General features: G+C 36.6%; 1 protein-coding gene across 1 annotated transcript; it reads right to left on the bottom strand.

Moving 5' to 3' along the window:
- Positions 1 to 1,026: 1,026 nt before the first annotated feature.
- FGF6 (fibroblast growth factor 6) lies at positions 1,027 to 8,270 on the bottom strand. Its single transcript, XM_053465205.1, has 3 exons — positions 7,754 to 8,270; positions 7,024 to 7,127; positions 1,027 to 3,179 (listed from the first exon to the last, which is right to left on the bottom strand). Exons 1-3 carry the CDS (start codon positions 8,088 to 8,090, stop codon positions 3,003 to 3,005), a joined length of 618 nt encoding a protein of 205 aa, XP_053321180.1. The 5' UTR covers positions 8,091 to 8,270; the 3' UTR covers positions 1,027 to 3,002.
- Between the last annotated feature and the right edge of the window lie 9,611 nt (positions 8,271 to 17,881).

Genomic DNA, 17,881 nt, shown 5'->3' with positions numbered 1-17,881 from the left:
ATTTTTTTTAAAAGTTAATTAATTATATAGCAACAAAACATAAGCGGGAGTATTGTGTGTTTCCTTATATTACATAATATTACCTTTAGCTAATAAAATGCGTGACTCATAATGTTTAATTGTGTGTATGTCCCGAGGATACTATGTTGAAAGACATCACGTTGGAAGCTTGTTGGAAAAATTATTGTGCCATGTATGAAAGTGAATATAAAAACACATTTGGAGTAGATCTGTCACAATATACAATATGGAAAGAATCAACATGGACAATATGTGATCTGGTGTAGGCATTCAATTGTTCTACAAGAAGGGTTAGGGTTCAGCATGATGGGATCTGGACGTTCAACAACGGGTAGCGAGCTTTTGAATAACATCTCTTATTAGCGATCACAACTTTATACCAACTCGGTTTGAAAACAACCCACATTTCAATACTCTGGGGACGTAACTGCGTACTAGGCCATGAAGGGACAAATCAGTAAATGATGACAGCAATTTCTGAGAGACTCTATCAATAAAAGAAGTGGTGAACATTACGAAGGGTGCCTAAAAGGAAGCTCCACCTGCTTTGGTTTGAACATTCATAAACAAATCCCATCAATTTTGGGAGAAAGCTATTATTGAAAACTGAATTTAGTAATATTCAGAACTTATTGATTATAGTTGGCTTGAACTTGTTGGAACGCCAAGTACGGACACTGGTGTCCTACCCCTGGTCATACAGACACAACTCTTGTAGACCAATATGACCCAGAAAGAAAAAAGTGGTTGCCGATGATATTAGTTGATGACCACAAGCAGCCAAATTGCTGATCACCTTGACCCGAGGGCCATCACATGAACCTAGCTGAGATGGTGAAAAGTTTCTGTAGTGCTATCCAGTAACAGCATTGTTTTTACATCACATCTGACAAAATCCAAATACCGGATATTATCGCCCTCAGAAGAAAACTTCAAACCCAGGGCAATTTCTCAAATGCGACCCTGTGCCCTGTTTCCAAAAACACTAATACGCAAACACAATGATACCACTAACTAATCAACAAACCCGCAGTTACCAAACCCACTGACGATACCTCACAAATGTTTCCGTCTTTGTGTTACCCACTAGATTAATGGACGCCACCTGTAAAATTGGAGGAACCATAGACTCTGTCCTCTTATCCCTTACCAGCCACCCTCTTCACCCTCGAAAGACTGCTTTCCATGTAAATTTCAATTAATACCAACATTTTCAAAGACCCCTCTTTTTCCAAATATAAATGATGCAACCCCTGGTTTTTCAAAATCGGAACTTTGATATATATATTTTTAAATTCCTTAAAAAATGGCAAACGGTGCCAAAAATCAAATGAATTACTCAGTATTAATAATAAACCCCATAAATAGCAAATATATATCTCTTCTCTTTCTAAAAATATATTTTTGCAGTAATTATGTTGACTCCTTTGGGCTAGAAGACAGGCGGATCAGTAGGATTAATATTCTGTTTGTGAGCCAGGTAAGAGAAATGGAGTCTTTAGTTGAAGTTGATGCCTTTCATTGGGCAAACATAGAAAACAATGTCAAAGTTCCATATGGTTTTGGGATCTTAGATTTCTTTTCTTCAGGTGGAATCAACTTTAACTAAAGACTACACTGAAACATCTACATATCACAGACTTAAAGCTATGTCTAAGAGATCCTCTGCTTTGGTCCTTGGTACTCCCACCAGTGCAGGTCTTTGGCGTGTCCTCCTCTGATGTGACGCTTCCATAACAGCAGGTTATTCAAAAATAGTAATGTATTAGCTAATCAACATATTTTATATGGAAATTGAGATTTTTTTTACCCCATGCAGTAGGGTTTCTGCTGATGGAGTGACCAATTACTGCTGTGGACCCTGCTAGATGGATCTGGAGGGCCTGAGGCTCACTCATCCTAGGGGTTCCATTAGATCTAGGTCTGATCCTGTGGTGGAAAAGGAAGGAAACCTTCATTGTTGGGAGTACTTGGGAATCAACACTGAGAATTTCTGAAATAGCACCATCTTAGAAGAGCATAAGTCATGAGAAACTAACTATAGGTATCCACTCTTGATGCTTTCATCACGCGGCTTCCTACCACAACACAGAATGCATTCTGATGTCTAAATTCCACCTTGTAAAAAACATCAAGACTATTAAAAACGGTACAATATGGGAAATTAATCAGAACCCTTAGTCCTTTACATGCAGTACGTCAAAGTGGAACATGTTTTAAGTTAAATAAATACAAAATCAAAGGAGAATAGGACTACTAAACTAAAAATGTAACCAGGTGATTAGTGGAACTATATTTTAGTTATCAGCAGGATTCCAATGGAGTGCACAATACCAGTAAGTGGCTAGAAAGCAGGATTACAATGTTGTGTTGTTTTTTTTTTTGTCCAGTGGTATACCAGTACCTCTGACAGGTTTATATTAAATTATTTTTTTCACTTATTAAGACTACATTTACGCAGTTGGCGGTCAAAAGTTGAAGTTTTATGGTGCCTCTTTTTCAAGCTGATATGTAAATCCCAGTCTGCACCTTTAAATGTTTAATTTCTCTAAATCTCAGTCTATTAAACCGTCATATCGTTTTCAAATATTTGTATCATTGTATCCTTCTAACATGTTTTTTTTTTTTTGTGGACAAAACAAGTAATATCCATGCAAATATTGTTCTGAGGTAAAGAAAAAGATCTAACATATACTTTATAGGACTAAATGTCATAAAAAACTGAATCCTTTGGAAAACAAAGCCCTTAATATTCATCCTCTATCAGGGATAAATTAACAAAAGTGTACTAAATATAGCACAATTGTGTCTGTGTAACACAGGGAGCAGATTACCGATGGGAAGAAGTGGATTCGGTATAAATATTTCCATCCAAATATACATATATATATATTCTCGTAGCGTATAAATATTTTACCTCGAAGATTATATCCACATGTGCAAATTATCATAGACATTTTGCGGTAAGTAATTATTTGTTCTCACATCCTCGGAAGGAAATGCGTAACTGTCATGGCAGGCGAGATTTTGGTTCCGCGTTTTATTCTTCCATGTTTACTCAATCCCAAAAAGGCAGCTTGATACATTTGCGACTCGTAGGCGTTATAATTATTCGATAGCAGAATTTCTTTGAATTTGCATTCATCTTGAAATGTAGGCTGAAACAGAAAAAAGAAGACGTTTGATCTATTATCTATCTTTATCCGGATCGAACAATCTATCTGCTTGTCGACCCGGCTCGCTCTTTCTATCTAGACCATCTCCTGATCTCCATAATATGTAATCTTTTTGGTTTTCATATTGAGAATAGGAGCATATTAAGAAAATACATGATTTGATCTATACATTTGCTAGAAATTAGTTTAAATAATAAAGATAAAAAAAAAATAATAAAATAACATCTTTGTGTGTCTGTATAATGTTTTTTGGGCTTGTTATGATGGTGGTCACTGTCTTCTCCTGTCCTGAGTGACCTTACCAGAAAAGTACAGTATGGAATGATTGGGTAGCTTCACAAAGTCATCATTTGTAAAGGATAAGAGCATGTTATGACAGACGGTGCCTGAAAGTCTGTATCCAACAATAAATCTCGTTCCTCCGCTCCGAAGCCGTGCGGGTCAGATGCCACCTGTTTGACTTGTATTCCCTGGTCGCTGATATACATTAGCAAGTTGCTGTTTTATTTGCTTGTAATATATTTATAGAGCAATTTATATTTGACAACAGATACACCACGGGTAACTAAATACGTATTCAGGAATCTGACATATACTTTATATATAAAAAATTTAATTTAGGATAAAACGTAAAGATGGACAGGGCTATTCCGAAATATTCTAAAATAGCCTTTATTTGGGGAAAAAAAAGTGTTTAGCAAAGTTCATATCTAGAATTGCTCAGCCGTATCGTATCAAGTGGTCTAAATATGAATCATGATCACCGAACTATATATATATATATATGAAAGCAGGAGGAAAAAAATAAAAGACGGGAGGGAAATACTATTCTTATTGCAGATTTTAGCTAAAATTACAGTTTGCATTCTTAACCCCTTAATGACAGTTTGCATTCTTAATTTTCCACCGCATGCTTGTTAACTCACTTTTTATAAATAATGTATTGGGCCATTTCCCAAATCTCTCTTTCCTCTCTGATTTAAATATGTGTTTTGGAGTTTTGGGGACAAAAACAGTACAATTGCAACTAGCAATCAACATTGGTACAAAAGTGCCCTAGGGTGACAAATTTCCCACCTTCTGTTTTGGGGCCATCATAAAGAAATCAGATTATTTTATCATGGCCATATACGCTTACAACACATGCTTAGAATAGTGTATTATTATTTTATCTCTGTCTTTATCTAAGTATTACACATTTAATATGAGAACGATATACAGTAGCGATGAGGCGCCAGACATAAGGAGTCACCTGCAAACCCTTTAACCGGTGTCTTCTGCGATCCAACACTGGATCTGAGAAGTTGTGGCTTCCTAACCTATCGGCATCTCATACTATTAACGTAAAGTAATACGATGCCCCAAGGTACCAGAGACTACATCGATGAGATCCCCTGCGCCCAGGTTAGCCATCATGGAGAATGGTCCTTCTAGCTACCTCCTCACCATCCTTGACAGGTAGGCATCCACCTAGGGGATTTGGGAAGAAGAGGACTATGTACAAGGCCAGGTAGCGCAGATAATGTGTGTATCCAGGTAACATTCCAAAGGAAACACACATTCAATTGATTTGGAGTGAATTTCTGTCTCTAGAGAATGTTTCTAGATTAGCTTATATGAGCTATCCATCGCCTCGTCCAATCCACTGCATGAGATAACATTACCCCTGCTGGAAATATAACTACATATTCATTCTGTGGTCTGTCCCACTCAGTGACTCCGTCGGGAACATGTTCTAAAGTGTCTTAATCTCCAAAGCTTTCTAGAAACCTCTTCAGTTACTTTGTCCTTCAATGGAGGCTCATTTCATGCTGCAGGATACTTTATACCAGAGGTGGATTTGGGGCCATGTGTAGTAGGCTGGAGACCACAGCATTACTGTCATATATTTAATTTATTTATTTTAAAATATATATATATACATTAATGAGATCTCCATTTCAGTCCAGACATTTTTATTTTTGGAAAAGATATTTTAATTTAAAAAAAAAAATCTCTTTTGTTTCAAAAAATATCGAAAATTGCTATGTTAACACAAAATTGTTTTCGAACCATGGAATTATATATTTTTTTAAAAATCCTTCACCTGTATATATATAGGCTGTCATGTTCTAATTTGTGTCACATGGTTTGTTATTTGATGGAGAAGGAATATAGTTTTAAAGGTAAATAAAATACATATTTTTCATGGAATGAGCGGAGATAACTCATCGGGTCTCATCGATTCACATTATCGACTCTTTTCCCAATGTTTGCATCACAATAACGCCTTAAGCTAGCTCCCAACCTCACTTTTTTTTCGTGACATTACATTTTTTGGCTGGTGATCTGATAAAGTATAATATCTAGTATTATAGTTCAATTAAATTTAATTACCAAATAATAATTATAGTCTCATATCTTCCAATTTTTACATATAATACTCATGACAGGTCATTAATTTATCAGTTGCCTGTTTCAAAACCATTATGTCATCTTGGGTTTAACCATTTGAATGCCATCTAGCACTAACAGGGTATTTGTTTCATCCGTATGTACCTATTTTTACGTAGCGGGTCATATAAGAAGTCAACCGATACGCAGTACAAATCATGATGTACTTATTGTTATCAACATCAATTAACAAAGATATTTTGGGATCGGAACGTAACGCACCCTGTTTTTGGATGGGAGATTTTTTGGTAGCCGTACCCAAAGTTCCCGAAATATAATTGTAATCTAAACCTTAATAAACAAGTAAACCCTAGTTAAATAAGACATAGCAGAACTTAACCTAGCAGTATATATTATAAAACTGTAAGATATCTTTGCAATATATATATATATATATATATACACAATAAAAATAAAATATATAAAATTATTAATTTATAATATAAATTATATTAAAATATATATACCGTATATATATATATATATATATATATATATATATATATATATATATATATATATATGTACAATTGGATAGGACATGCAAAAATTGGGGTACTTTGCTAAGCTATATATGGCCATATAATGTGAGAGAATCCCCAATATTTATTTCAGTAAATAGTATTTGCTGGGTGTGCGTTGATTAAAAAAACCCCCAGTATAAGATATTTTAATAACATAGTAGTCTACCTGTTGTGGAATGCATTATGTAAATCAATGAAGAGTACATAAGTAATCATTTACCTATATTCAGTATGTATATATATATATATATATATATATATATATCTATATATACATAAACAAAAAATAAATAAATAATGCAATAAATATAATATTCTAAATGCAAAAGACATATTATCCCGCATTGTTGTTATTGGGAAACTGCATATAACTGCACATAAACCATTTTTTATCCTTACTTTTTGTTAATGTAAACCTATATATATAAGTTTACATTAACAAAAATGATATATATCATTCTGTTAAAAATAAATATTGTTATCTATTGATCTAATCATCATTTCAGCATCTTTTACTTTGTCCTACTAATATATTGTATTCATTTTGTCAGTGAAATGTAAAGAGATTTCTTCATATTGCGGCAAAAACGAAGAATAAAAGAACCAATAAATAGGAAAATGGTATATATATATATATATTTATATATATATATATATACTTTATAAAAAGGCATGTGAGTGTTTCAATATCATATGTAAATATATATATATATATATATATATCTATATACCTAAAAAATACAAAGATAGATAGATGACAAATTTGATAGATAGATATCCACTGATACACATGTACATATTAATAATCTTTTGAGACACAATAAAAATGTAACACAAAATACATCAAAATTTTTCAAAAATATACTCACCGAGGCATATATTCTCCCTTTGTTGTTCATTGCTACAAACAGGCGACTTTTCACACCAAACAAGCTAATAACCCCCCGTTCTACAGTTGAAATTTCTATTAGACCTAGGCAAAAAAATAAAAATAAAAATACACTTATTATCATTATTATTAAAAATCCTGACAATCCTGGTTTAGCTGCATTCAAGCATACTGTCTGTATCCTCCTACTTTGGGGTTGACAACTGCACTAACAAGCCATGGATATTATTGTTGCTAACAATAGTTCTGTTTACGTAAGAATAATTACATTTGAACATCAATTTTGTTGCAGACCTCACACGATTTTTTACTTTTAAGAATTTTAAAAATGAAAAGAAAATGCCTCCTTTAATTAAAAAAATTATAAATAATAATAATAAATTGCTAAATAACAAAGCTAATAATACTATGGTTTTTTTTTAGACGCTAAGAAAAATTCTGAATCACATAGGGTTAACAAATTGTATATTAAATAAAAAAAAAAATACAAAAAGTTTTCTAAATTTGATCCACACATTTGTGCTAGTTGTAAGCTTAAAGATGCATCGACACCATCGTTGTTTTATATTAAGTCAACAGATGCAACTACAAATGGTTAATAATATGAAGTGCTAATGTGGAGCCCACAACTTGTCATTACAAAGTGACCATTACTTAAAAAATCCCAAAGCGAGCTCCGGATTTGTTTTACAATATAGGCTGTAACTTACTGTACTGGGTTTCACTATGTATTCCATTAATGCTTCCATCTGGCAGGACTTGGAGGTGGAACCCGATTCCAATATTGCAGTAAAGCCTCCTTTGTCTTTTGATTCCAAGCAAATAGTCGCTCCTCCACTTTATGTCCGATTTGTCCGAAGTCATCCCGATAGACCTGGTTAAAATAGATTCCCATCTTCTTTCCAATAGAGTTCCATTAGCTCTGCTCGGAAGAGGATAAGACAGAACGATCTCAGCCAGAAAACCAAGGACAACAAAAGTAGACAACGTCCAGTGAATTCTGGCTCCGTGGGACATAGTGATGAGTGGCCTTTGTGCAACGACCATCCGGTTCACCTTCTGGACACGTGGTCAGAATTAATGGCCCTAAAAATACCGCCCTTCTTGTTTTTCTGTCTTCAGCATGGCGGCAGTGGCTTATTTTTGGAAGGCAGATAGGGATAGCTGACATGAAACCAAAGCCCGAGAGCAGTTGAGTGGAGAAAGCATAGAGACCAGCAAACTTCAAAGTGGTGGGGACCATGTTTTGTGACTCTGGAGATCCAGTGGGCAGGCTAGATATATTTGCTTGGCCTGTCTTTATAGTTCAGAGGCTGTCCTACTCCACAACGTCATCCTGACATCAACAGAATGCCAATGGTGAATTAGCAATATTCTATTACGTGTAACACTAACCTGCTACACCAAGCTCGTGAGATTGCTCTTGCTGCTACAAGAGATACATCGTACAGCGCTGTTCCGTTGGATAACTCTCTGAAATAATTACATGTGAACGGGCCCTCGTAATCCAAATTGGTTGAATGGTCAGATGTCTGGCAGGCAGCTTCCTTATTTAGAGAAGGAGATGTAAAAACAGATCTTCACCTCATCGCTGAGCAATGATAATCCTGCAAGCCACTTCCTCATCAGTATGTTCCCTGAGTTAACATTAGGATAACCGAGTAACACGTTCGTGCCTTGGGAAAGCTAAATGCGCCCGCTCCTGCAAGACTGGAATATCAAGCTGGGAATCACTTATAATTATGAAAAGGGAACTATCGGCGCCGTGGTTTTAGGATTACTTCATTTATTTCACTGCCTATAGTGCGTTACTGACTTTTAAATGTTTAGGAAATATTTAGTGAAACATCTTAAACCAGGTAAACTAAGATTTCTGGCACAACTAGCATTTTCGAATGAATTCCCGATACTGATCTTTTCTCCTTTCCCCTCCTTCGCACCTTAAGTATGTCGGAAACCAATCAACAACAATCAGCAACTTAACAACAGGGGAGAGATAAGTTAATCGTAAGGAATAATCATGCAGAACCCGAGTGCGAGAAGTTCAGATTGCTGCTCCTATCGTTGCATGATATGATCGGGGGTCTTAGAAATGATCCAGTGCCAGTTTCTTCAATGTGTTTGTCAAATTCTAGACTACGTCATTGTGTAACATCACAGGTATGTCTTCTTCTCTTTGGAATACACATTATAGGTGAAAGGATACAGTGTGATTGCTCTCGTCTAAGGCGTCTAATAAATATTTGGTTCTGGATATCTGTGCCAAGCGCACTTGCACTTTTTCACCACTAGAGGCAACTTTCTGTAAAGGAGAACAGGGCCAGAGATAGAACATTTGTATGCTGGAGACAATGGGAGTTTACAGAAACAACACATGAAAATCCTTTTACTCTTTTACTTTATAGTCATCAAGAGGATTGGTCCATATGAGGCAGGGAACCATATTTACAAAGAACCATATTTACAAAGATATTTTCTATATATGAAGCCAATATATATATATATAGAGCCACGCTTAAAACTGCAACTAAATCTGATATCTGGGGAGGAGCCGTATTTGACCACGCCTACTTCTTAACCAATACCCTTCCTTGTTCTGTCCACCCCCCACCTCTTTAATGTCTCATTTAGGGTAGCCTCGTCTCGGCAAGTTCTACTGAGTCTATTGATAAAAAATAAAAAAATAAAAAAATGGTCAAGGCATAGACCAGACTAACACGAAAACTGATTTAATTAAAATTGACAGAATATTAATTAAATTTTCATATTTACAGCCAAAACGTTCGTAATGTATAATAATTATTTTTTATTTGAAACATATGACTCCAAAAGTATAAACCAAAACTGAATCATAAATTTACACTCTTATATCAAAAATTAAATCACAGTTTATATTTTATACTATTACTAAATATTATAATTATATATTATATTATAATTAAACTACAGATGCCCCACAGGTCCTAGCACCCACGGCGGACTTACGCTGTCGGGGACGACCCTGGCACTTTAAGGCCAACGGCTGCCTGATGATGCTGGATTACACAAAATGAAGGCCTGTTTGTGGCCCTCAAAGATGTAATGTAGCCCCATTTTGATTATAAGAGTTTACTTAATTTTAACTTGACTCTCAATGTTCAAATTTGGAATTTAACCTGATTTTTTGCCATTTAACCCATGCAAACTTTCTTTCTTTCTTTAAATCTAATGTTCCGTTCTGGTTACTATCTGAAATTTTTTTTTATTGCGATATAAATTGGATTGCCGGGTGGTAAAACCACAGACTTTACTTGCCCGGAATATTCAGTTTCTACTTTCCAGTGATACAAAACGCAGACGATTCAGGGATAATATGCATTCTGTTTTTCAAAAGCAAAGAAAGGAGGCAAAGAAATGACGAGAGACTGTGACGGGGCGGCCCTCGCAATATTCCTTTGATGTTGCAAAAACATATATCTGGCACCATGCAAATACCTTGGGATCATTACTGTAAAATTAGAACTGGACATATTCTCAGAGCTCAACTGGAAACCAAAAGTAGCCGTGCTCGATGAGCAAGAAACCTTACACATCTTACTGGAGCCTGAGAAACACTTGTGTTCTTAACTCTTTCATTCTTCAGAAAGGAAGACTACTTCAATGGGGAAATTTCATATGCACGGCTTATGGCACGACTACATGGATTTATTAACCCCTTAAGGACAATGGGCGGTCCCTAAACCCACTGAAAACAATGCATTTTGAGCCCGTACAAGTACGGGCTTTGTCATTAAGGGGTTAAACCTCTTATAACGTGTACATTTTGTTTTTCAATCACTTTAATTGTTTTAGAGGTATTTGGTTCAAGAGTACCGGTAGGTAACTGGCCTACTTCATTGCCAAGTAGACCAGATGGCCAGGCTGGGCATAGATAGAGAAACCATCCATAAGAAGCAGAGTCGGTTCAATCGGCTTCTATAGGTCAACAATGGCAAGTGTCCAGTTTGTTCCTTTGATAGCGGTACTGAGATTATTGATCGTACCTGTGTACTTTCTAGCGCCCGGTACCTGGAGACCCCTTTGCAGGCTACTAAAACCTGCGGTACTGCGGGTCGATAATACTTACTTATCCAAAATCGCTTTGTAAACCACATTTGGGGTGTAAACTGTTTTAATTCAGGGCACCGAGCAACCCTGGGTGAGAGTATGAAGAGAGAATAACTGACCTACGATTGTCTCAATCTAAATACGGGTCAGGAAAAAAGTATATCATAACCATACTTAAAGACTTTTTTTTTTATCCTAAAGGGCTAATTGCAGCATAATGCCAGTAATATTGCCCCAAGGATGTATGGGCAAAACGCCAGTAAAATTGCCTCTAGGGCATGACACTGGTTATCAATCAATTATATTCAAGTGTGTATTTTACTTTGAAGGTAAGTGGGTGTTTTGCCATTAATTTAGCTTTAAAAAGCTGTAAATGAGATTTCTGTTTAAAAAAACAATGCAATGACGTGCTGCGTTACTTACCTGGTTACCCAAGTCTGTCTTATTATAGAGAGGTGCAAAATCTGTACTTCGAATCAATCTGTGTTGATGTAATATACTGCTGAATCAACACACAAAGTGAAGCTCGGTAAGGCAGCCGTTTTAGATTCTCAACAGAATTCCGAACCGGGAACCCAGGGACTCCACTTATACATAAAAGTTTATTAATTCGTTTCTCGTAAGATCTCGATCAGTGTGTTATGTTGTTTTCTTTATGCTTTAGTTGCGTAAGTGGTTGTATGGCGTGGGTATAGCACCAGAAGAAGCTATCAATTGATGGAAGGTAATAATAGCCCAAATGTGACTAAATATATGTGTGTGTGTTTTCCCACAGTAATTTTGGAATATTCGTGTATCAATTACAGCTTAGGAATGTGGAAGAGCAGATCTTATTTGGTGTATAAAAAAATAACCCTCATTCAAGAACATTTGTAAGCTGAAGTATGTGAAATGGGTAGCAAAGTTATTTTTTTACATGAAAACCAGAACAAACCACAATATGTTCTATTCAGTGTTTGTGTCTATGTATGCAGGGTGAAACTTTCTGCCGCAGGAGTCCCGTCTTAGTGAACAGTGAAATCAGGTAGTTGAAAGGTCCAACTCACCAGCAAACTCCCAAATTAGTGAATACGCTTTGTTGTATTCCTAGCACCTTTCTCCCGGTTATATTGGAGAATTCCGATGTAAGAACCTCTAAAATAACTTCCAAGGTACAAGTGTCGTTGACATCTATACAGCATTGCTTATAGAAAAATAACACTGTAATTCTGCCAATAATGAAACATGAATGAATATTCTAGCATATGCATAGATCAAAAAGCATTGTGTGAGTTAAATCTTGTGGTTGTGTAGGTCTGTAGGGTCAGTGTGGATTTTATCTATGCAGGAGACATAGGAAGGTCACCTTTAGAGGCGAACATCTGTTATATTAATCAAGAAATCGGAATATTATACACAGATACTTATAGCACAGACTCCAGAAGCTGCTAGCTGTAAAAATATTTGGGAGCCCACAAGAATTTACTATAGGAAAACGTGAAGGTCCATGAGGGCCTCTATACACCCGCCACATGCCACCAGTCTGCAGCGTATGTCAGCACAGCACAAACGTATAGGCACGCCTGATAACTTAGTCGGGGATTGCAGGAAAATGGCTAACAATCGGACACTGATCTCGTATTATAATGCTAGGGCTTCAGAGCCCGGCCAAACGACGGACATCTCGGACACGATCCTCCTCTGTCACTTGTATCATTATTATTTTATCTTTCTTTTTAAGTTAAGATTTACGATGTTCACCTTTTGTTTCTGTCCAAAATCCTATGTAACGCACTGCTTGTTATGTCCTGTTTACCAATTGTTTGGCGCTGCAGAATATAATGGTGCTATATAAATCAATAAATAATATTAAGGCTGTATTGCCCTAGGCCTGACCGAAGTCATTAACCCTCTTCCCCCAGCATACCTCCGTTCCCATCTGAGCATCCCCAAGCATGTGTCGCGTGTTGTGGAAATGGACTGTTGTGGTGGTGTAGCGGATGGACAGATATGTTACATACTATCGTGGTTCTTGGGAGAATAATTCATAGAGTGTGGGACAGACAAATGCTTTACTACACAATCAGCTACATTTTGGATGGCCTGATGGTCCTCTCATTATGGCATCCCTTGCCTACACCTTGTTAATCAAGCATTAAGTACTTCACTGAAACTGCCTTGACCCCCAGGGACTTGGGATCTGACATCCCTAGCTTTTGGACTGGGTCACCTAAGGTCTAGGTCTGGTTTCTAATCCTCTTGACACCTGGAACACGCAGTGCCCTCTGTCTTACATTGCTTTTTATTTTATTTTTTTTCATGTCAGCACATGAAATTATTTGTTTGGTGCATCCCAAATGTGATTTATTTCCATGGTCAAAATGGTCTTCTGGTTTTGGAAACAATCATGCCTCAAACACGCAACCAAGAATAGTTTATAATTGTGTAACTCGGTTTAAAAAACCATAATTCCTTCCATGGTTTCTCAAGATAGGACGGTCAACCACTCAACTGGAATCATTGGTTTGTTGGGGGAGGAGAAGCAACATAAATCTGCCAAAATGATGTAACTAAATAACCAGTTTCAATAAAATTGTACAAAAAGTTGAGTATGTTTATGAGATTCCTTTTGCCCACCCAGTTTGTAAACCCTCCTGTATGAACAACAAAGTCCTTCACCTTAACAGAGGTCACTGACATGGACACCTTTCTTGGCTTCTTGGTAGAAAGTCTTGAGAGTGTATAGAGTACCAAATCCCAATGGTTGCTAAAATCTTTTGTAGGAATAGTATTCCTCAAACTTTTTGGGTCTTTTTGATTTCCTCCTTTTTAAAAAAAAAAGTACTTTGGTTTGCGAGGGTAGACGAAGAGCTGCTTTTCCAGATATCTGAGTACGAGTGACACCACAAACTTTTATCTAGCGATATTAAAATCCTGGCCAGGTGGCAACCCCACTAAGTTTTGGAGTAAAGGTCTGCTACCAGATCACCACTAAAGCTCTTATCTGATCTTGCTTGCTAAACAGATCTCCTTGTTTTCTTCATGAGGACTTCTACTGGGCACCAGAACCCCAAAATACTTATATCGGCTCCTAGTTCTGTGCCACAACACCTACTAAACATGCTATCCCATGCATAGTTTACACGCTTTACACAATATTCCAGGAAGTTGTTAAATGAATGGTTTTCCTGAAAAGCTGGGGCAGAATGCAAGCACACAGCATGGTGTATTCTTGTAAAGGATCTACGAGTTCCTACGGTGGATTTCATTTGAGGTTTGAATGCATTAATTCCACAGTCCCGGTGCGAACAGCTGCCGAACCCACTGCCTTTAATAATCTATTATTTTGTGTCTGATAAAAGGAGCAGCCTGCCTCCTAAAAAAAATATACAGTTATAAAACTATGGCGTAATACAACAGTTTTGCTAGAGATGGTTTCACAACAAAATTGTTGGAACTCAAATCCTAGCATGTGACTGATGACAAATCGATTATGATTCATTTTTCTTTTATACTCCCACCAACATATTTTTTTTATTGCCAGCATCAGATTAAAATACGTTTTCAAAAATATTGGGCTGTTTCCTTTTTCAAAGCGGTTCTATTGTTTGAGTACTATGTTTTCAGACAGCTGCACATTAACCATTTGTATGATTTGTCGCTTTGTTTTCTTGGCCCAATATACTAGACAAGCACCCTGGCTCCCTATCGTACTGCCCGTGGTAGACAATAGAATGGCTTAGTCTTAGTCATCCAGCTGGACACTCTAATGAAAGTCTATGAAGCAACAGACTTCATTAGCATTGCCATAAAGCATCAGCTCAGTGTGGTGTTTGAGCCGGGAAAGCAACCCAAACATCACATGACCGACAACAATGGCTGCCAACAGGTCTGCAGAAGTTTCTTGGAACAAAATGAGATAAAACCAGGTTGTATCCAGCACTGGGGCTTATGCCCAAGGAGAAAAAATATATTTTCCATGGGACTCCCCTTTAACAAAGATTGTATTGGCAAAACTCTATTAACAAATGTAAAACTACAGTGCCGTAGAACAGAGAAAGGGGAACGAAAGTCCAAACATCAAAATATTTTTTCCGCTTTTATCCCTTTTATTTTCCTTTTCGCTCCATCTCTTCTCGTTAATGTTGTAATTGGCCCTGAAAAATTATTTTATCGTTTATTTATATTTATACTTGTTTTATTGTTTATTTATATTTATATCTTCCGGCTCTTACCTCCCCCAGAAGCATCAATGTTGTGCCGTGCATGGTATTTGGAAGAGCTTAACTCCCCTCCTGTCCGGTTACTATTGTCTACATGGCATTCCAGATCAATCATACCATCAGTATACTAACATTCATTATAACATGTTTTTTCAGCACCTCGCTCATTTACTGGCCGTATATATCCCTTAATCCTACATATAGGAATTTACCATTTAATAAAAAGAAACCCAGCAAACATTTAGTACGAAGGATGATAATTTATTAAAGTTGTTTTTTTATGATATATCATATACAGAATATACACAGAATCGCTGCTTCAAGGTACACAACGATGTATAAATTACTTCAGTACACAGTTTGAAATTCTCACTATAAATATGGTATTAAATCTTCTCAATACAGAGCATGAGTTTGTTTTTGACCCTTCTGGTACATGAATGGTTAAGCGTACTTTCGTGTTTATTTTTTATTTTTAACCTTCTTTTGCGTGAATTTTTAAAATGCTTTATTTTGCGGTTGAATACACTAAATAAACGTTTCAATGGCGTTTTCAGATTAAGCAATATGTGCGTTATTAAGAAGCCACGTCGTGTATTCAATGGGAGGCTCCATCTTCATGAATCTCCAGTGTCCTGTTTTAAGTGGGACAGTCCCTCTAACCATAGCCGCCTGTCCCCAAACAAAGATGCCGGGTACCGGAAAAGTCGGGGTGGGTTATTCATTTTAATTGTATGTTCTCAAGATTCGGATGGCTAGTCACCCTCATTAAGTTATTATATCCTGCCATTTTTAGGTTACTGCTGCCCTTTAGCAGAAGCAGGAAGACGTCATCAGAGCACAGGAAGTGATGGCGTTTGAGAACCGGAAGCTTATTGTTAAGCTAGTTTTGCCATCCGGGGCTATACAGATTAACGTCCTGGGCATGACTAGGCGGCCCGGGCATTTTAAGGTCAGCGGCTGCCAAACAATGTCCCGTTTTTATACTCTAGTTAAAAAAAAAAAGTATATAAAAATATAAAATTATTATATATCTAGCAGCTTATTGTTAGTAAAACCAGAATTACAATAAACAAACTAATTAGCAGTAGTTGAAGGATCACTTAGGAAGAAAACGTAATATACCTCTTGTATGGGCGGTATACAAGTTAAGGAATTTGAGGCGGATTGTTAAAAAAATGCAATAATTTATATTATTTTCGGAATGTATTAATCTGACATAAAATTCTTAAAGATGCTCTTCCAACTATGCTGCTGAATTTAAAGTGAAATATTCCTATATCCCTTCAGATTTGTTATTGAATTTTCATAACTTTTGCGGGGAACACCTGTCATGTGACAGAAAGGCAGGAGTCAATAGGCTGTTGCTACAGCAACCAAAGTGATTAGTGTTGTTTTTATGTGTAAAAGATTAGCACTTTAACCAGGGATAATGCCAACCTAAGCAAAAAAATTTTAAAAGATGGTTATACTTATGATCATAACTTTGTTTTGAAGATAGATACACTATAGTAACTTTTTGGGGGGAAATATGGGGGAGGGAAAGACAAGAAACGTTAAAACAAGAAGTCTAAAACTAGAAAGTCAGAGGTTTAGATGCAATGTAAGAAACTTTTACTTTACTGAGAAGGTGGTAGATAAATGAAAAAGGCTCCCATCAGAAGTGGTAGTGGTTAATACAAAGGAATTTTACCATTTATGTGATCTTCTCCTTAATCTGTTTATAATTTACCGCCACCTTTTAACACCGACGTACACTACCGGTTGCCTTGGTGACAAGCGCTCAGGCTCTATTATTTATTTATTCATTTCCTCAACAAATTAAATTTTCTACATATCGATCATCAGAGCAAAATCAGAGCAAAATAATTAATAATCTCACAATAATTATATATATATATGGCCTGATGGGTGACAACACTCATATAGAAATGGAGTATAGTTTAACAAAAGTAACAAAAATATATATTTTTCTATTTATCTTATAAACACGCGCAGAGGTTACTCTGTTTAGAATAAGTTTAGCTGACTGGATCAGAAGTTCCGACTCTTGGCATTGTATTCTGTACAAAGCGACTTGAGTGCTAGCTCATTGGGTAAGTATAGTTACCCTGCTTTGCACAAAAAATGGATTTAGCTGTATTACCCCAAGAAAAAAATGCTGGGCCAACAGAGAAAAAAAATGTAAAGCTGCATAGGTTTTTGGTTCTCTTCCTCAGATGACCTCTGAGGTCTATTTTCCATCTGAGGTCCTGCAAGGTTTTAGTAACTTTCTATCTTTTTCTACGTTGGTCCAGCACCAAGAAGGTAAGCCCACCAGATCTGGCCTCTGATGTATCCTCAAAACTTCTATGGTTCAATAAATATGTAGGGATGCCGATTCCCACCACTTTTACGATGGGTGACTGAAGAACAGATAAAGAATAGAAGATGATTTCCCTCATCTGTGTGGGGCTTAGAAGAATCTTTCCATCCCGTGAAAGTCTTGGCTTTACTGCAAACGCTACCGACGGAAGGGCCAATCAAAAGGCCGGCTCTCCATCCAACGCA

This window comes from Spea bombifrons, chromosome 4, assembly GCF_027358695.1.
Source record: "Spea bombifrons isolate aSpeBom1 chromosome 4, aSpeBom1.2.pri, whole genome shotgun sequence".
Taxonomy (NCBI): domain Eukaryota; kingdom Metazoa; phylum Chordata; class Amphibia; order Anura; family Pelobatidae; genus Spea; species Spea bombifrons.
Note: the sequence above shows the minus strand (reverse complement) of the source record. Positions and strands in the feature narration are given on the sequence as shown.